The 21,157-nt window shown below is 38.5% G+C and overlaps 1 protein-coding gene across 7 annotated transcripts in view; it reads right to left on the bottom strand.

The window, feature by feature from the left end:
- ENOX2 (ecto-NOX disulfide-thiol exchanger 2) overlaps positions 1 to 21,157 on the bottom strand; it is a 305,751-nt gene that overhangs the window by 15,626 nt on the left and 268,968 nt on the right. For all 7 annotated transcript variants that reach the window (XM_036304704.1, XM_036304706.1, XM_036304703.1 and 4 more), the window contains 3 exons: positions 20,737 to 20,949; positions 18,921 to 19,027; positions 8,020 to 8,134 (listed from right to left, as the gene is read on the bottom strand). In XM_036304704.1, coding sequence (XP_036160597.1) covers positions 8,020 to 8,134; positions 18,921 to 19,027; positions 20,737 to 20,949 — 435 coding nt within the window. The remainder of the gene's footprint in view (positions 1 to 8,019; positions 8,135 to 18,920; positions 19,028 to 20,736; positions 20,950 to 21,157) is intronic.

Raw genomic sequence — 21,157 nt, 5'->3', positions numbered from 1 at the left:
GAGAAGGCAAAACTATGGGTACAGCATAAAAAAATCTATGGTTTCGAGGAGGTAGAGGGGGGAGGGAAGGATAAACAGTCAGAGCACAGGGGATTTTAGGGCAGTGAAACTATTCTATATGATATTACAATGGTGGATACATACATTTTGAGCATTTGTCCAAATACATAAAATGGAAAACTCCAAGAGTGAACTCTAATGCAAACTATGGACTTTGAGTGATAATGATGTATGCACTGATTGTAACAAATGTACCCCAGTGGTGCAGGATGTCAATAGTGGGGCAGCCTGTATGGGGGGCAAAGGGTGTTTGGGAATTCTGTACTTCCTATTCAATTTTGTTGTGAACCTAAAACTGCTCTAAAATTTAAAGTTTATTAATTTTAAAAAAACTAAGACACATGGGGAAACCTAGGTTAAGTTTAATTATTTATGGTTATGGAACTTTTTCAAGGTCAAAAATCCTAAGAGCTATTTCAAAAATACTTAATCAGATGATTTCTTTCACTCATCAAAAATTTGTTGATTACCTTTCATGGTCCAGGCTTATAACTATGGAATAAATGAGATTCCAATAATCTCTATTGTTTACATTCCAAATTAATGGAAAAATTTAGTTTATTCCTCTTATGATTCCTAACACAGCATAGGCCCAGAAAAGAGACATTATCAAAATGGATCAAAATTACAAATTTATATATTCTACATATATAAAACCCTAATATGCAAATAGACTGAACAGCCGAACAACCAGTTGCTATGATGTGTGCTGACCACCAGGGGGCACACGTGGAACATGGCGGGCATCAGCTGCGGAGGGATGGTGGAGCAGGTGAGCGGTGGCACCAGACCAAGGAGGGGCACCAGTTGCTGTCATCAGGGTGAGCCTCTGGTGGTTACTGAAAATTCTTTGCTCCTGCATGCCGCTTGCACCTGCTGCCAGTGTCAGCCCTGCTCATATCTGCTGCTGGCGCCCGGCACTGGTCCCAATCGCTCAGTGCCGTCAGGGGGTGCTGCTGGCCCCAACTAACCCTGATAGCTTCTCCACCTCCTCCTGCTCCTGAGGGGTGATCAGGGCCAGCAGCCACCGCTAGCACCCGCTGCCGGTGCTGGCCCTGCTAGCACCCACTGCTGGTGCCAGCCCCAATGGCTCCACGCCATCAGTGGGTGCAAGTGGGGCCCAGCGCTGTCAGCGTGTGGGAGCAGTGGCAGCAGGAGTGGGGCTGCTGGCAGACAGGGGATCAGAGCTACGGTAGGAGGGGCTGGACAGGGGAGTAGAGGATGGGCCAGCACCTGCCTCTGTGCCCACTGCAGCCTCTGGCCCACAGTTCCTTTCAAGGTGCATGAATTCGTGCACTGGGTCCCTAGTTAAATGTATAAGAATGTTGAAAGGCAATTTGACAAAGGTGGTGATTTTGTCAGCTGCCTATGGGAAGTGACTTTGGGTAGAAAAAAGTAAAAGAAAGTAATGAAAATCAAATCTTCAAGATTATTAGTTATAAATGGTGGAACAAGAGTTTTCTAAAGGGATTTCAAAGACTCATCTTTTATACCACGAATGGAAAGAAGTTGTGGTTTACCAAGATTAAATATATAGAAGAAAGCCATATTTTGAGAGTAAAACATTCATCATTCCTAAAAGGAAGCTGTCTCTTAGGGAGGTGCTAGGTTTAATTCATTGCCTTTAACTAGAGGGTCTTCCTAAAACAATCAGGTACTGATGTAGGATGATGTGATCAGATTGTCTGTCCAAAGCAGAGAATGCCAATGTAATAGGAAGGGTCTGGTGAGAAATATTTTCTGGTAGTGCTGAGACATGCTCTCAGTGTCCACATTTGTTTTCTGTGTATGGCCACAAAATTATCCTGATATGCCTGTTTTAAAACTAAATTTTTGTTTAAAAAATTACAAAAGACATTTGGCATGACACATTCAATTGATGTTTGGTTTTAATTTCTGCTGTGATCACACAGATTTTCTGTCTTTGAAGATAAAGTTGTTATACAGAGACTTGGACTCACAGCACTCCAAATAATAGCTATCCTTGTCATCTCTCCCAGCAGCTGGGATACTTGTCATCAGACAGCATGTTCCTAATAATCACACCAAAAGAAGATGGTAAAAGTGAAAATGACTGTATATAGGAAACTATATGGAAAAAGGGACATTAACTAACTGCCAAACAGGGAAAGAAATATTCGATTTGCTTGCTGGTTCAGTACCAGGTATAGCATCTTGAGCTGGAGTTTTGCTGAATAGCAGAGGTTAGTTATTCTATAAATCAAGTGAATGCTACAGATGGAGTTACTTATTTTTGCTTTGGTTTGCATGTTTGTCCTCTGGCAAGCCACACGGTTCAATATAAAATAGCAATATTTCATCTTCCTCCTTTTGTTTCTTCTTGTACAGCAGGCCAGTAATTATGCTCAAGTCCCACAACTCATGTGGAGAAACATGGAAAGGAAGAGGGCAAAGATATGGAGAATGGTTTGAGGCATATTCTCCAGTTTAAATGTAAAAATATTTTCCCTCTGAGAAAATGAGGAGCGGATGCTTCCCTCCTGGGGAAAGGGGCATGTTGATGAGCAGAGATGAAGACCTGCTCACAGGAAGGAGTAGATAATAATCTGTTTGGACTTGTCACCAAGCAAAAGAAAATGTGATCTTCTACAATGCTACTAGGGGACCCTACTTACAAATGTATTCCCCACTCTCTGAAATGAGGGCTTTTTAAAGTTTTAATGAGGACACCAAGTAAACACTTTTATAAACTTAATATTAATTGGGCCCATTTCTGAAGTTAGAGTTCTTTGTACATTGCCAGAACATTGAAAAGTTCAATATTATCTTTTAATAATATGTTTGAGCAGGTGAATCCATCAGTTCTGATATTATAGAGCATAGTACAGTGAATTAATCCATGTCCTGCCATCATTAATTTTGGGGTTACCCATTTTTATTATGTCTTATGTGGGAAAAATGTTCCACTTTATGGGGATTTCTCCTCAGTTCTGAAGGCTGTCATGAAAATGTGTAAGTATGAAGGCAGTTGCAAACTCCTCTTAGAGGAGCCATTTAGAGTAAAAATCCCAAACATGTTTCTCTATAACAAAAAAATCTAAAAGGATTTTGTGCCATTAAAATATTCATGCATAAGTTTCTTCAATGGTAGAAAGAAAACAAAACAAAATAATAGAAGCAAATTCAGGGAGTTGACTTTTACAAAGCCAGAATATAAGAGATACTAAAAAATTGTTACTAAATTAGAGAAGGAAAAATGGGTCACATTCCCCTAAAGGTTCACAAAAATTTGAGCTGGAATGATCCACAAAGAGAAAATGACAAAAAGAACAAAGGATGTGAAGAAAGGAGAGGGAGATGATATGAGCATAATCCAGTGGGAGTAGCTGCAGGCCAGCTCAGATAAAATCTCAAGTGGAGTTTCCTGCCTCATGATGCTTTGCTTTCTTGCCTCTGCAGGCCATTACTCCGATCAGCTTTCTATCAGCATGGATCTAGCTGGGACCTCATTGCTTCTACTCTGATATTTCTAAAGTCCCATCTCCAACATAATATCGTCATCTACGAATTATTTCAATGCCCCTCATCACCCAAAGACACCCTCTTCCTTACTGTAACCTCTAATCTCTAGGAGTTGGCCAACTTCATCCAGTCCATTAATTACTTTCTGTCTAAACAGATTCCACTGAAAATTCCTTAGTCAGCAAATTTCTTCACCCTCCATGAAAACCTTTGGCACAGTTTACCATTATCTAACTTAACTCATGGTCACTTGACTCAAGTTTCTCTGCTTCTTATCCTGAGCTGCAGAAGACTCTCTCATAGGAAGTTGCAGAGCTGGGCATTCCTGGTCAATACAGACTCAAGGTGGTCCTTGCTCATGGGTCTTTCACTTCTTACTTTTCTTTTACTTTACTGGGGATAGCCCCCAAAGTTCTGTATTCAGCCTTTTGCTCTTCTTTCTCATTTGTCTTTCACACTCACTCACATTCAGCGAACATCTATGTATTACCATTTTCTACTCCTACTTTCTTCAACCCTGATTTCACGGAAGGCCAATGATTGCCAGCAAACCTCCAGAAGCTAGTAGAGAGGCGTGGGGCAGATTCTCACAACTCTCAAAAGAAACCAACTCTGCTGACACCTTGATCTCAGATTTCTAGCCTCCAGAACTAATTGAGAAAATAAATTCCTGTTGTTTCAACCACTCTATTTGTGATACTTTATTATAACAGTTTTAGAGAACTAATGCAACTACCAAGCTTCCAATTTCCCAGAATAGAAAACCTAGATTCATTCTGGGTTCTTTCTTTTTCTTCATCATCTATAGCCAATCTGGCACCAAAGACTTTCATTTATTTCCCCCAAATGACTCCTAGCATCTTTAATTCATATTTTCTATTGTTTCCTTTTCTTCTACCATTTTTAAAACAAGTTTCTGTTGCCTTCACTTTTGTCCCAACCTTCATCACGTCATATCTCAATTCCTATAAAAGTCTCTGGCTGGCCTCTCTTAATCCAAAATTATCTTCTAAATTATATAATTCATGTTGCTTTTATCATACTAGTGCCATTGTTGAGACATGCTTATAGTGCCATATTACCCACTATGCTAAATCTCAGCTTGACATTCATGGTCCCCCATAATCTGAACCCATCTTATCCACTCAATCTTTTCTTCCTCTATATACATCATCCTTATTTCTCTCTGATCCATGCTCCTTCTCCTTTTCCCTCTCTGAATCAAGATGCTTTCTTACTTTTCTTCCTCTTATTGAAACCTATTCATCTTTCAAGGCCCTGATCAACTTTCACTGACTGTGAATACTGTGACCCATGCTAATAATCTCTTGCCTTTTACTACATTCTAATCAGTAACTTCCAGGTTAGCACCAAGTGATATTTCTTATATTTTATGTGGATTTACATATATTATATCTCTATTTCTATCAGTTTATAAGATATAATACTTGTTAATTAATTGATAAAACTCCTTGAGTGGGAATAATGGGAGGTTTGAGGACAGAAGGAAGGAGACTGGGAAGAGAAAACTTGGCTAGAACAAAGAAGGAGAATTAGTCTAAGTCAATGATTGCCAGATGTGCTCTCTGGACCACTAGCATCTAAATCAGTGGTTCTCAACCTTCCTAATGCTGCGACCCTTTAATACAGTTCCTCATGTTGTGGTGACCCCCAACCAAAAAATTATTTTCGTTGCTACTTCATAACTGTAATTTTGCTACTGTTATGAATCGTAATGTAAATATCTGATATGCTATATGTGTTTTCCGATGGTCGCGACCCACAGGTTGAGAACCAAATCATTTAGGATGCCTGGTAAAATGCAGATTACCAAACACTATTACAGACATATTGAATCAGATTCTGCAGCCCAGAAATGGAAATTTTTAAAAGAAATCCAATGATTCTTTTTTCTTTTTTAAAATATATATTTTTATTGATTTCAGAGAGGAAGGGAGAGAGATGGAAACATCAATAATGAGAGAAAATCATTGGCTGGCTGCCTCCTGCATGCCCCCCACTGGGGATCTAACCCACAACCCAGGCATGTGCCCTTGACCAGAATCGAACCCAGGACCTTTCAGTCCACAGACCAATGCTCTATCCACTGAGCCAAACCGGCTAGGGCTCCAATGATTCTTATATATACCAAATCTGAGAACCACTAGTGAACAAGGCAGAAGATAGATATTGAAAGGAAACAGCTGTTGTTATGTTTACTGGGTCCATGTATTTTCCATCATGACTAACAACAGAATGAAATAGTTTCATACTACGATGATTTGCTTTGATTTGATTTTTCTTCTTCAACCTTTTCAACCTTTGAACACAGAAGTCCTTTCTTTTATGGCAAGGGTATTTCCAGTAGTGTATCACAAATATGGCCTGGCAAGTATAGAGTACCTTGAAGAACAGAAATTCTGTGGCACTCCAAGGAAATGTAACTGAAACTGCTAGGCTAGCTTTGACTCTTAGTTTCCCTGGGAAGTAAAATTTAACCAGAAACAGGTTATAGACTCCTGGAATTCAACTTTGGTAGCATGGAGAGAGGAAAAAAAATCAACTTGGAGATCTAGTTGCTTAAGCTTTTAATTGGAACCAAGTGACAACTACAATGTAACTGATTGAGATAAAAACTGAGGACCTGCTTACTAGCTCATAGTGAACAGGAATTCTGTAGTTGAATACTACAGAAGCAAGATAACACAATTAGATACGATCTAGGGGGAGAAAAATGCGCAAAAGTCCTGGAATTAAAATGAATTGAAACCTTCTGGGAGAAAAGCTATTTGGTAAGGCCCATTAAGTCTATTGTAGATAGCTTTATTTGACAAAACATCCTGGCATGTGGAACAGGAAAGAAAATAGCTATAAGATGATCTGTCAGGGAGTTTCTTGTCTCTAAATGAATAAGATTCTGTGCAGTAGCCAATACAGCTTTTAACTCAAAAGAGATACAGAGTAAAATGCAATTATATAACCCTAGTAAGTGCATTCAGTCTGAATCTCCCATACACCACTCTCCTCCCCTAATGACTCCTCAAACTCAGCAATTTATCAAGTGGATGCTCAAACTTATGGTTGTATACATTTAAGGGTAACACTGGATTAACACTATATACAATACTACAGGATTCTTAGGTGGAGACAATCCTACAAATAAAAAATTAATCACCTCTAAAACATCCTAAGTACTTAAATAATTTGAATAGCTCAATTATCATTAAATATATTATTTTGTTTATCTTGGTTATACGTTTATAGTATCTGTTTGCAGTAATTAGTATGTGTTAACTGTTCTGAAAATTCTAAGTATTCACTTAATACAAAGGATGCATTCAATGTATATGTAGGTTTATATGGTTAGGGATATAACATATGGCCTAAATAGAGGAAATTCAGATGTAACAGCTAATGAATGTCTTTTAAAAAGTCTGTCTTGGTGGTTTTCTCTCCTTAAGATTTTCTGCTCATGGAGTGAAGATTCTAGGATCACTCAAGTGGCTATAGAACTGCTGATTTCGATATGCAAGTGCTGGAACAAAGAAATTCTGATTTTCATGATAACCAATCTGGGATCTCTTCTCTTCTCTCCTCTTTCCTCCTCTTTCCTCCTCTTTCCTCCTCCTCCTCCTCCCCCCCCCCTCTCTTCTTTTACATACACATACATACACACAATAGGGGCAGTATACTACCATATCTCTAATGTCTAGTACAGTTCTTGGCATGTAATCATTATTAAATGAATAAATTAATTCTTTTAACCACCACAAAATCCCTGTTTGTAATGTACTTGTTACAAGTGTGGAAGCTGAGGCTCAGTGAGAAAGAAGTCCTTTCTATGTCAAGAAGAACAGAATTGGCACTGGAAATCAGGTGTTCTAACTTTAGGTCTGGTGCTTTGTCCACTGTACATTTTTGACTCCTAAGGTTTTCTGGAGTGTTTACATGAAAACACTGGCCTTTCGGCTGATATTTTAATCTCTCCTATGGTACCCCTTCAAAGATAATTTGATAGCAAATCGAAGAGCAGGGTGTTATACTGTTAAACAGGTTTGTCTTATGAGTTCCACTGTGGACCCACACCATGGCTTCTGTCTCACAGTAAGGTCCTGTCCTCACCAATTGTTTTTAGCTAGTTCAATCTGATAGGTTTGTGCCCATCACTTACTGGGTATTAATGCTTTTAAAATACCATCCTTGCCCTAACCGGTTTGGCTCAGTGGATAGAGCATCGGCCTGAGGACTGAAGGGTCCCAGGTTTGATTCCGGTCAGGGGCATGTACCTTGGTTGTGGGCACATCCCCAGTAGGAGGTGTGCAAGAGGTAGCTGATTGATGTTTCTCTCTCATAGATGTTTCTAACTCTCTATCTCTCTCCCTTCCTCTCTGTAAAAAATCAATAAAATATATTTAAAAAAATACCATCCTTGCAAGTAGATGTTATTCAAATAAAACAAAGCAGAATTATCTTTACCTGATTCCTCAGTTTCTTTTGTTTCTGTTTTTTCTTCTATTTCATCATCAGACATCTCCATTTCTTCTTCTCTCCTGATTCCCATTAATTCATCATTATGTATGTTGCGGATTTCCTAAAGTTAAAAGGTATGTTTTTTAGGTGGGAAAGCCTCAAAAATGTTGATAAAATGACCAGAGTTAAGGATAAGATAAAGCAGGTTTGTTGACATATATCAAAATTTCAGAGTTCTCTTAAGGCAAAGGCAAAGGCAAAGGGTCATGTTGAAGCTAAAATAATCTCAATAAAACAAAGCAGACTTTGTACAATCTGTCTTGCATTAGTCTTTCTTTCCATACCCAGAGTTCTGGCAGTTGATAATTTTTATATCCCTCTCATATCAGAAAGTACTTGTTTTCAAGTTTTTTGGGGTAGAGTATTCAACAGAACTCTTACTCAAACTTTTGCAGGTTTAGAAGTTACAGCAAAAATGAGTAGTCAGGAATGAGCTTCTACCAGATCACCACTTCCATCTATATATATAAAAGCCCTGTGACTGGAACGGTGGAACGACCAGAATGACCAGAATGACTGGTGGCTATGACTCGTATTGTGGTAGCCAACCAGCCTGATCCGGGCCCTGATCGGCCCCCCTCCCACCCCCGGCCAACCTGGTCCCCAATCAGCCCCCAACACCCCGATCGGGGCGGGGCTGGCTGGCCAACCACCCACGGCCCCTGCCCCCTGCCAGCCTGGTCCAATGGGCCCCCATGGGGTGGGCTGGCTGGACCCCACCTGTGCACGAATTCGTGCACCAGGCCTCTAGTAGATAAAAAATATACTTTGCAAACAAAACACAAAACCAAAGCAAACCCCTAACTACTTAATGGCAGTGGAGAGTGAACAAAAGCAGGCATATTCTGAAGAGGAGCTGACACTTGGAAGAAGGGTGTGGGTCTCCCAGTTTTTAAAGAGCCTTTTAGTCTGGGAGCAGATCACCTCACAGGACTGCTAAATTTTTAATAGAAAATCCATGTTCTTTATATCTTAAAGAAATAAATAAGAGAGTGCAGGGTAACCACAGTCTCAGAACGAAGAGAGCCAAAGATAGAGAAATTCAAATTCTGTGAATAAGATCTATTCAAATTTCTATATAACCCATGAATCATAGAAGCACAGTGCAGATTCCAAACAACACAGTTAAGGCTAAAAGAACTGAATTGAGATTTGAGCTGCCATCTTAGATAATTTTTAGCTTAACTCTAATAAATAAAATTAACCATTTAAAACAAAGGAGGGCAAAGTCAACATTCTTTGGAAGAACATAAAATAATCCAGAGTTTTAAAAGAAAAAATATTCAGCCCAACTTGCGTGGCTCAGTGGTTAAGCATCGACCTATGAACCAGGAGGTCATGGTTCTATTCTGGTCAGGGCACATGCCCAGGTTGTGGGCTCAATCCCCAGTGGGGGACGTGCAGAAGGCAGCCCATCAATGATTTTCTTTCATCATTGATGTTTCTATCCTCTCTCTCCCTCCTCTCTGAAATCAGTAAAAATATGTTAAAAAAAAGAAAAAAAATATTCACAATGTACATGACACAGAGAAATAGGATGAGATGATCCATCTTCAAGAGAAAAGACAATCAACAGAAACCAAACTTGAAATCAACCAGATACGGCATTTAGCAGACAAGGAGTTAAAGCATCTATTATAATTATCTCAGTGACATAAAGAAAATATATTTATAATGAATGAAAAGGTAGTAAACCGTAGTTGAGAAATAGAAACTTTTAAAAAGAACCAAATGGAAATTCTAAAACTGAAAAATACAATATCTGAAGATATCTGAAATAAAAGTAATTGGATAAACCTAACAGTAGAATGCAGATGACAAAATAAAGAGAGAACTTAAAGAGAACAATACACATTTACCCAATCTGAAGAACAGAGAGAAACTAACTGGAATCACAGAAATAGGGGAAACTAAATTATTCAAAATCTTTGAAGAAAAAATAGTTGAAGATTTCTCAATTTTTTAAAAATATATTTTATTGTTTTTTTACAGAGAGGAAGGGAGAGAGATAGAGAGTTAGAAACATCGATGAGAGAGAAACATCAATCAACTGCCTCCTGCAGGCCCCCCCCCCCCCACTGGGGATGTGCCCGCAACCCAGGTACATGCCCTTGACCGGAATCGAACCTGGGACCCTTGAGTCCGCAGGCCGATGCTCTATCCACTGAGCCAAACCAGTCAGGGCAGATTTCTCAAATTTGATGAAATAGATTATATATTCAAAGAACTCAGTGAATCCAAACCTGGATATGTGTGAAAAAAGTATGACTAGGAATATCATAGTAAAACTGCTGAAAACCTTTAACTCTTTAAATTTATTGTGGTAATCATTTCACAATACATGTAATTAAAGTCATTAATTACATCTTAAACTACAGTACTGTATGTTGTTTATGTCTTATAAAACTTTTTAAAAAAGAGAGAAATTTTCAAAGCAGCCAGAAAAAAACAACACATTAAATGCAGGGCATTATCAATAGAATATTTTGATGTTTTTTAGAAACAACAAAGGCCAGAAGTCAGGGGAACAATATCTTTAAAGTACAGGAGAAAATAAAAATATCTATTTACTCAGAGTTCTATATTCAGAGAAAATATCTTTCAAAAAGGAAGATGAGATATATTTTTAGATAAATGTAAATGCAAGAATTTGTCACCCAAAGACTTGCACCATAAGAAATGCTGAAGAAAGTTCTTCAGACTGAAGGGAAGTGCTACCAGATGTCAATGCAGGTCTTCAGGGAGGCATGAAAACATTGGAAATGATCAAGATCACAGTGGGAAAGTCACTTTTTCAAAAAGTGTAAATATGAGAATTGTGTATTTTGGAGCAGCTTATAATCATTTAGAGGCCACTTGATGCCAGTTAAAATCTCCTCAGCACTGAGCTGTGTATTCCTTGCCAGGTTAGCTCCAAATGGGCCATAATACAGGAAATATCCAAAGGTGTCTGGTGAAAAATACTTCCACTTACAGGGATTATAAATATTTCAAATATATTTCTTACTATTTAATGCCATAGGTAATAACTATCTAAATTAATATCCTCCTTTTTTATTGCTTTTATCAGGAAAAATAATGATTTCTATATTGTTTTCACTAAAGATAAATAAAAGTAACTTTGAAAAAAGTGAGCTACTCAATGCTATCATTCATAGTTAAGAAGCAATCTATATATATAAAAGCCTAAGTGACTGCTATGACCGAATGACCGGTCAACTAGTCGCTATGACGTGCACTGACCACCAGGGGGCAGATGCTCAATGCAGGAGCTTCCCCCTGGTGGTCAGTGTGCTCCCACAGCCAACCTCCTATGGCCCTTCCCCCTGGCTGGTTCCTCTCCCCTCAGTGGCCCCAATCGGAGGGGGGAGGGTTGTCTGGCAAGGAGGAAGGACCGCAGGAGATTGGCCTGCGGGCCCACCTAATGGCCCTGATCGGGGCATCACAAGCCAACCTCCTGGGGTCCCTCCCCCTAGCCGGCTGTCGCCCGGATAGGCTTCTCTCACCGGCCAGGCTGAGGGACCCCACCTGTGCACGAATTTGTGCACCGGGCCTCTAGTAGAAAAATAAAAGTAATAGAAAATAGAAATACTAACATAGCATCCTTCATGTGCTGCAGAGGCATTACATAAAATAGAAGAAAATGATGAGTTGCTTGAGAAAAATGAACCTTAAAGGGCTGTGACTAGAGAGAGATTTGTTATGTCTGATTTATACTCATTGTGCAGAGAAAAATAAATTGCTAATTTCCAAGAATTCATTCTATCTCATGAATCTAGGTTTCAGTTATCATCAAAGAGCTGTTCCTGGAAAGGTGATTCTAATGAGGGGTGACACTGACAAATTCAAGTACTGTAAAACTTACTACAACTGGAAAAGGCATGGCTCTCCTAGTTGTTTAACAAAAATGTAAACTGTCAGAGGGTATTAACAAAGACCAACTCTCAATTCACAAACATGATGTCTAACTCCAGGAAAGTTATTGTGTTTTTCAAAAGAATAAATTATGTTCATTCTAGAGAAATGCCCCATGGGCAAGAAAATGTTACTGAGAGCTAAGACATGCCCTGTAGCTGCTCAGCATCCACATGGCATCTTTCTGTTCCCAGCTGGTCAAGAAAGCATAATATCTTCTTAGAAGTATAAAAAGTTTAATGGCTAAGTGATACAGCTTATCTAGGGGTACCTCACATCTCTTAAAGAATTCCTAGAAATATAACATACCTATTGACAACTTTTACCTCAGTGCCTAAAATTACTTCATGAACAAGAGTTACTGGTTCTTTTCATTGATAATGAAATAAGGATAGGAAAAACTAAGAAGATATTTGCTTTAAGTTATTTAGTCTGGCATGCAAAGTGGTTAGAGCCCTCTAACCACTAGACAATCTTTCCTTTTTACATATTTTTAAATTAATTTTAGACAGGAAGGGAGAGGGAGAGAGAGAAACATCAATGATGAGAGAAAATCATTGATTGGCTGCCTCCTGCACATCCCACACTGGGGATCGAGCTTGCAACTAAGGCATGTGCCCTTGACTGGAATTGAACCCGGGACTTTTCAGTCCACAGACCGATGCTCTATCCACTGAGCCAAACCAGGTAGGGCTAGACAATCTTTCTTAGCTACAAAGAAACTAAGGCCTGTATCATGACTCTTCTATAAATATCTGATACTAAGTCACATGAATATAATAGAAAGCAGAGAACATCAGAAGTTAAAAGGTACAATACTTCAGGAAACTTATGGAGAGCATTTAGTAAATGACAGTACCCCCCTAAGTAAAGCAAGTGAGATTTTAATTCTTTGATAACCTTAACGTAAAACCTCTTGATAGCTAAGATACCTGTTTTCTGTAGTCTATGGTGGATCAAGAAAGCTCTACTTTGGGAAGCAAACCCTAACAAATACCTTCAGAGTGAAAGGGTGAAAGGTAGCATTTACCTAAGGAAGGCACTCCACCAACCTTGGACATAGATGCAGGCAGGAGGAGGATTCTGAGCCACTGAAGTTCAGGGAGCATGAGAAATAGCAGTGCTTCCCAAATTTGCCCCTCCCCAACCCTGACATTTGGATTCAGTGCAAAACCAAAAGAGTGGCAATGGCATGTAAAAACATTTTCCAGACATTTTCATTTGTAACGCTCTACCTGAAATTGAGTGGGTCATGTCACTGACAGACTACATAAAAAAGGTAAGATAACCTTCCTAAAGTATCTATACCACTCTCTCGCCCATAGTAGACCTGCAATATTTTTCATCTAAGCAGTGAACTGTTGGTGATTTCTAAAAATGTGTTATAATGGCTTTGAGTCTGTTCTGAAAATGGTAACTTTTCTGAAGCTCAGAAATACACACACTTCTCCACAATGGAGGACAAAGCACTTTCAACATAGAATAAAACTGAAACCATAGATAGAGGAAATTACATGAAAAGAATAATCTGTGTACCTGCTGACATTCTTGATTCATCATAAAATAAGCAAATCATAAATCAGTGCATGTTAATTATCTAAAACTACTTAAAAGTTTAAAAATTTTATGTGCACTTAAATTCATCTTTTATATACTCATGTTTTTATAGAAACATGATTATTCGAAAAGCAAAATTCCTTGCTAATTGTGTAACAAAACTTTACTTACCCAGATTTTCAACATTATTAGGATATGTGGTGTGGAAAGGGTGAAATGAAGGAATTGAAAAGAGCAGGGGATAGGTAGGTAGCTTCTACACTTAAATAGAAATTTGATTCTGCGATATCATTCAATACAATGAAGCAAAACATAAACAGATTCTTAATCAATGCCTATTGTGTGATACATAATAGAAATACAAATTAGATTGATCCAAATTTTGTTTTATGTGTTTTGATGGCTGAAAGTCAATAGTTAGTGTTAATGCAAATGGGCCCTAAAACAAGGGTATGCAGATGACTTGAACATCTATCTGTAAACAGGTCTTCAGAGTTTGAAATGGTAAGCCTGGAAATCTAGAGAGAAAGTTAAGTTAGCAATCACAGAATTTTATTTTACAAGAATGCTAGTAATCACCAAGTCCCTTTTCCTCTGGCTCAATGGTATAAATCACATATTAGGGAGCATGCAAGAGGTATCTTTTAGTGCCTACTGCCATTGCTCTAGTTTCCATATGTTATCAAAGGTTTAACGTCTAATCTAGGCCAGCTTCTCAGGAAGAGAAACATGCAGGTTTTAAATGTTCTTGTAGAAAAATTGTTCCCAACACAGAACTGTCAGTAAAGTCATTACAGACACTAACTTTTAGAAAGGGGAATGACTTTAGACGTCTTTTATTAGCCTTTCCAGTTTTATCAGCAGCAGCCTCACACACATGTAAATCAGGAAAATAAATCAATGAAAAAGATTCATTAGCAAACTAGTCTGCCTGACATATGCTAACAAAGTGAGTACCTAAACACTTTGTCTTCAGTGACATTTTATTCTTACTCCATAACCTATCTTTAACCAGAGTAAGTCAGTGCTGGCCGCTAGTAGGAGGATGACAATTAGACAAGGAATAGGTACTTTGTGACACCAGGAGGTCACCAGCTGGCATATTCCCAGAGGCAATTGGTAAAAAATGCTCAATATCAGAAACTTCCAATTTGAAGAAACCCCTGATTTAGGAGTTGTAGCTTCAATGCCTACGAAAAAAAAAAAAAGCAAGTCTAGTTGAAGTCACTGAGATGTTCTGATTCTCAGTGGGGTGCTATGTGGCAGCTTCTGCCACAGTCTTTTCACAGCAAGGGTTCAGGAATCTGGAGAAGGGCTGCACATAAATGAATAGAGACTAGACAAGAAATATGAATTTGGAAGACATTGGGGGAGCCAGACAGAAACTTAGCTCTAGTGACTAAGCTCCCCAATCTCCGGACCCAAGGCTTTTTATTAACACATTTTGCCCTTTATCAAAGCAGATATACACATCAAAGGTAAGGTTTGGTAAACAATAAAGGATTATCAAGTTAGGGGAATTGCCCTCAGCGGTTCGGCAACAGGTAATAATATGTAGATCTTCAGCCCTGCTGAAGATGTCCATCAGCCTTCTGACAAACTTCTCGCATTTATTATGCTAACTACTGTTCCTAGCCTCCAGCAGCCTCAATTTAAGAGAACACTTTTTTCACTTTCTATAGGATATCTCCTTTTAGTCCGCAGGGTTGCCTGTTATCAAGTGAAAGTATGCAGAGGTTAAAGAAGCTATGACTTAAAAAGGCACCAAAGCCCTGGCCAGTGTGGCTCAGTTGGTTGGGTGACGTCCTATGCAGTAAAAAGTTGCCAGTTTGATTCCTGGTCAGAGCACATGTCCAGATTTTGGGCTGGATCCCTGGTAGGGTATGTATGGGAAGCAGTCTAATGATGTTTCACTCTCACATCGATGATTCTCTCTTCCTCTCTCTTTAAAAATCAATTAAAAGTCTTAAAATAATGAGGGACCAATACAATATAGAAGAGATCTTTTAGGTTTAGGGAATACAATACCATAGGAAAATGATGAGCTATGTTCCACTTTCAGTTGTTTTACTTATCAAGATTGAGGTATTCTAGGTAGACCCTTAATTTAGTCCAATCCAATAGACAGGAGCATTTTTCTGGGCTTCTATAAATTCTACAAGGCACATTGTGAAACATGCAGCTCTTGGTAAGTCCTGCTAGTCATATAGTTTGCCCTCATTACTGTGCCAAGGAAGCTCTGCTACAATATTAGGTAATAGAGTATATAGCTCTAAGTTTTATACAGACCCAGAGAAATATTCAGCTCACTGGCATAGCTGTCTTTACTGAGAAGGTAATTAAAATGAAATATGTATCTACCAGATAGGTAAGTATGATCTAACTGCAGAGAGCCTTGATGAATAATATTAATGGAGACTATTTTATTGCAAAGTTGTTTACCAAACAGTTGTATCCTAGGTAAGTTGGTGCTCCAGCCAGAGGCTGCCTTCTTCCAATAAAGCAATACAGATGCTCCTCCACTTATGATGGGTTAGAACAGCCGTGGGCAAACTACGGCCCGCGGGCCTTGAAATGAATAAAACTAAAAAAAAAAGACCGTACCCTTTTATGTAATGATGTTTACTTTGAATTTATATTAGTTCACACAAACACTCCATCCATGCTTTTGTTCCGGCCCTCCGGTCCAGTTTAAGAACCCATTGTGGCCCTCGAGTCAAAAAATTTGCCCACCCCTGGGTTAGAACCTGATAAACTCATCTTAAATTGAAAATTTTGTATGTAAAAAAGTGCATTTAATACACCTAACCTACTAAACATCATAGCTTAGCCCAGCCCACCTTAAATGTCCTTCAAACACAATATTCAAAAAAACCTCTGGCAACACAATACACTGTAGAGTATTGGCTGTTTATCCCTGTGATCATATGGCTTACTGGGAGCTGTGGCTGGCTACTGCTGGCCAACATCATAAGAGAATATCGTATCACATATCATAGTAAAGTAAAAAAATCTTAAGTTGAACCACTGTAAGCTGGCACTCTCTGTATTATACTGGCAGGGCTTCTGGTAATGGGTGGGGCAGTTCAGACAGCTTCTTTCACCCCCTAAAAGGTGGAGACTTAATACTATTTTTCTACAATTGTAGGACATTGAGCATTTTCCTTTCAGTCTTTATTCTTCTGAACTATTCAAACTACACTTAAAAAGTTTGGATATTTTTATTTTAGGGTACTAAACTCCACTCCTCCCCTTGATCCCTTTTGCTACCCTTCTAGTTCCCTGAAAGCAAATACCATCTCATTTTACATTGCCTGTCATAATGCTTGAGACAGAGAATTGCTCAGTAAACATTTGAATTGAAATGTTGAATTTTGTTTGTTGAAGCTCAACAACATGAGTTACACTCTAGGATTCTAAAATCATTTTGTGCTACAGTAAGACAATAGCTCCTTTTTTTAAATTCCTAATTCCCTTTTAAAAACAATTTAAAACATTACTGGCTTTTTATGACTCTACCCATCTATTGGGCTGATGTCTTCAGGAATGTCTCCCTAGTGCAGTGGTTCTCAATCTGTGGGTCGCGACCCCTTGGGGGTCAAACGACCCTTTCACAGGGGTTGCCTAAGACCATCGGAAAACATATATAATTACATATTGTTTTTGTGATTAATCACTATGCTTTAATTATGTTCAATTTGTAACAATGAAAATACATCCTGCATATCAGATATTTACATTACGATTCATAACAGTAGCAAAATTACAGTTATGAAGTAGCAACGAAAATAATTTTATGGTTGGGGGTTACCACAACATGAGGAACTGTATTAAAGGGTTGCGGCATTAGGAAGGTTGAAAACCACTGCCCTAGTGACTCCCAGATCCCTTTGCTGAGCCAGAATTGATGGCTCAGAGATAGTATATGAACAGGGTTTTGCTTATTTTCTTCTAAATGCTCTTCGCAGTTTTCATATTATTATCACACAAACTATGTCATGTATTCTCACGAAGACAGAATGAATAGATTATTATCTTCATTTTATAGGTTAGAAAACTGAGGCCCACAAAGATTAAATGAAATGACTTGCTCAAGACTTACAAGGCAGTTTATATCAGAGTAAGAATTTCTAGTCCTGAATTACCACTTACTAGCTGTGTAATTTTGTGTGCATCACTTAACACTCTGTCTCAGTTTCCTCACATGGAAAACATTAATACTATACCTATTAGCCCTTGTGGAGTTGTTAATGATAAATTGAAATAATACTATTTATCATTTATATAGCATTTACATTTTCTAAGCTGTCTACACATCTCTTACTCCATTTAATCCCATAAGACTGGTTTCACTATTAACTCCAATTTACAGGTGAAGAAATAGTTACTGAGAAAGGCTGACTTGCTCAAAGTGACACAGCTATAACATGTCAGAGTTGAGATTTGGATTCATGTTTGCACCCAAGTGCAGTGTTCTTTCCAGCTACACCACATCTACTGGGAGGTAGGTGAGATAACCAATGTAAAATGCTTTATAAAATGCAAATGCCTTACAAATGCTATTTAAATGTGGAGGAATATGATAATCTGCCCTACATATATAATGGGACTATTACCAGACTGGCAGGAAGGGCTCAGAAACAAAGTTGAAAAAGTTGCTGCATACATAGATTGAACATGTCAGTGCTGGGTAATGAAGCTGCCCATAGGAACAGAAAAACTTGACATATATGTAACATCATTCCAAAGACATATCAGTGAAAACAAACCTCCCATCTTTGTTTTTAATCTTGGATTGAGAATAACAACCCAATCACATCAGACATACTCTAATGTTACACTAAAAAATGTCACTTCAGCACAAGCAGACAGGTATGTGTCAACCTTAATCTGAAATCAGAGTCCTCTGTTATCTTTAAAGCTGAGACCTATAAGAGATGGCTGAGCAGGTTTCATAAAAGAAGCTCAGAAATTTCAGTGCTTCAATGTAACAACACCAGGGAGCTTTCAGCCCAAGTGTCAAGACGCTCTAATAAATGTAAGACAGCCCTAATAATACTAACACTGAATTCACAGGTCAGTAATTATTGTTGTATCCAAGACCAACTAGCACAGAGAAGTAAACTTATAATTATCATAGCTACATTCTCACTACTAAGGATCCATCTAGCAGAATGTGCACATTTATTACCCTTTTGGCGGCAGGTGGTCTGGCCACAGTGGCAGGTGATATAACATGTCTTAATGTTTCATTAGTGCCTTGTTGTGACCATGGGAGCTTGGCACTATTTAATTCTGGCTAAACTCCAAATCAATAACTTGTTAAAGGAAGAAACTGTCCCCCTCTGGGGCTATTAGAGTAAAGAGTTACCAACCTCAGCTTGTTTGCACCAGACGCTGATGTTTTTACGCTGGGCTTTTGTGAAGTGGTCCCATGCCTTTTGTTTGGAGGCAGAATGGTACACAGCAACTATCTGCTCAACTGCAGCGTCAGATCAGCAGTTGAATTAGGCCAGAGTATCATCCAAGATGGCAAAAGAGGGGACAAAAGAAATAAGAGAAGCATCAGGCGTGTTGTATCTTCTTGTATGACACTATTAAGCTATGGTATGATGTGTTGGGGTACCATGATTTTAAAGGGGAGTCAAAGACAGAGATATCAATATTCAGAAAGAGAAAAGGGAATTCCAGAGGGCTTGAGGTAAAATGGGCACTAAGTTTTAAATACATGCAGTCTATATCTATTCAGGCAGGAGAGGCAAAAGTCCTAGGTGAATGTGATTTAGTGCTATTGACTCTGCACAGCATGGTGGCAAGCAGTAAACTGTTATAGCTCCTTTTGACCACCTGCTTCTTTCATAAACCAGCCCTTTAAAATGAACCTGGATGCTTCACTTCAACATACTCCATCCTTTTACTATTCTGAGGTATGTTGAACCAGAAGCATCATATCAAAACTTAAGATGGATGGAATGCATTTTAAGCCTAGAGAAATATAGGTTTTATGAAAGAATACCATGTACGTACAGGCTTAGATAGTATTTTTTTCAGGGTCTCTTAAAATGTCAAAAGGGGAAACATATGCAAATATTCTGGGACTTTATCCTAACCAGTTTAAGAGAAGGGAAACATAGACATGACATTTTTGGGAAAAGACAAGGACAAAAGCCTCTGTCTGGCTGAGTGTTCACGGTAAGAAAATATAGAGGTTCTATTTCTTTCTTTATAGCACAGTTTGCACTCTGTGTACTAACAATTTAAGAATTTATATTGCCATGATACTTGCTCTTCTCTTTTTCTATATTCTTTAGTCATACAAAAATGTGCTTTCTCCTTCTGAATTCTATGCACATATACATTTTCAAAATAAAAATGGAAAGTGATACAACTCTTCCTTAATTCCAATTACACATGAGTCAAGTATGGGAAGTCAAGTATCAGAAGAGTGGGCCATAACTGCTTAAAGGCAAAATCATAAATCTGCACTCTTATTCTTAAGGTGAATATAGCTCCTTACTCAAAAGATATGAGTGCAGTATAGTGAAGTAAAACCTTACTTGAGAATTTATCTGATCTGTTTCATTTAAGAGATTTTGAGTAGGTTTAGAGTAGCACTTCTTTTTGAAAAATGGCCATTTCAGTGGCTTCCCAAAAATGTCCCAGTGTCTATGACATCCAGTAAAAAAAAAAATGTACAAGAAGGGAAACTAAAAATAAAAGATTGAAATAGCAAATTTGGCTTTTATTCAATCACCTTGCCAAACATGGTTACATTGATTATTAAAAGAAGTTACCTAAAAAGCATATTATATGATAAGAATGATGCAAATCTTACAAATGCTGAATTTTGACTTCAGCAAGGAAATCCTGAAAATTCACTGAGGCCTGAGGCTCTTATAACCTGAGAATAAGCCAAAGTAGAGGCACAGGTTGTGGTTTAAGTGTCAGTGTTTGTTTCTAAGGAGCTGAAGTAGATATGCCAGAGAAAATACATGTGGGGACTTCCTATGTGTATTTCCTATGTGAAATTGGAGCTTGGTCACTTGGAAATATAAGGAGAGCATATGACAATGAAGGAAGCCTTGCCCCTTGACACAGAATGGCTTTGTAGGCTTGGCTCCTGTGCAGAAAAAATGGTGACTAAGTGAAGTGCCCTCTCATCTTTTCAGCACAACTCTGATTTCCACTCACACTGAATGAGAATTCCAGAAAGGGCCTGCTTGAACTTCTCCTTTGCTTCTTCCATGTCTTTCTCATGGGCAACTTTCTCATTCACCAGGCGACGGATGTGGCTGTTGGCTGACTGAATCATGGAGTAAAAGTTGTTGGCACTGCGACGGTTCACCTCTCCTCGCTCAATCCAAGTGAGCAAGGTCTGCACGGCTTCTGAGAATTTGGATTCATCTTGAAAAAAAAAAAGGATTTACTTTTAGAATCATCAAAACTAACCATATCTTGATCTATTTTCCAAACATGCCAGCCATGAGACCACCATGTCTTTTGGAAGTGGTTCTTATATGTATTGCTGAGGATGAGGAGCCATACATGCATATACATGTACATACAGGTAGCAGGCAGGCAGACAGACTGAAAGAACCAAAGACTCATAAAG

This window comes from Myotis myotis, unplaced genomic scaffold (assembly GCF_014108235.1).
Source record: "Myotis myotis isolate mMyoMyo1 unplaced genomic scaffold, mMyoMyo1.p scaffold_m19_p_4, whole genome shotgun sequence".
NCBI lineage: Eukaryota > Metazoa > Chordata > Mammalia > Chiroptera > Vespertilionidae > Myotis > Myotis myotis.
The sequence above is the reverse complement of the archived record's forward strand: the minus strand, read 5'-3'. Positions and strand labels throughout refer to the sequence as shown.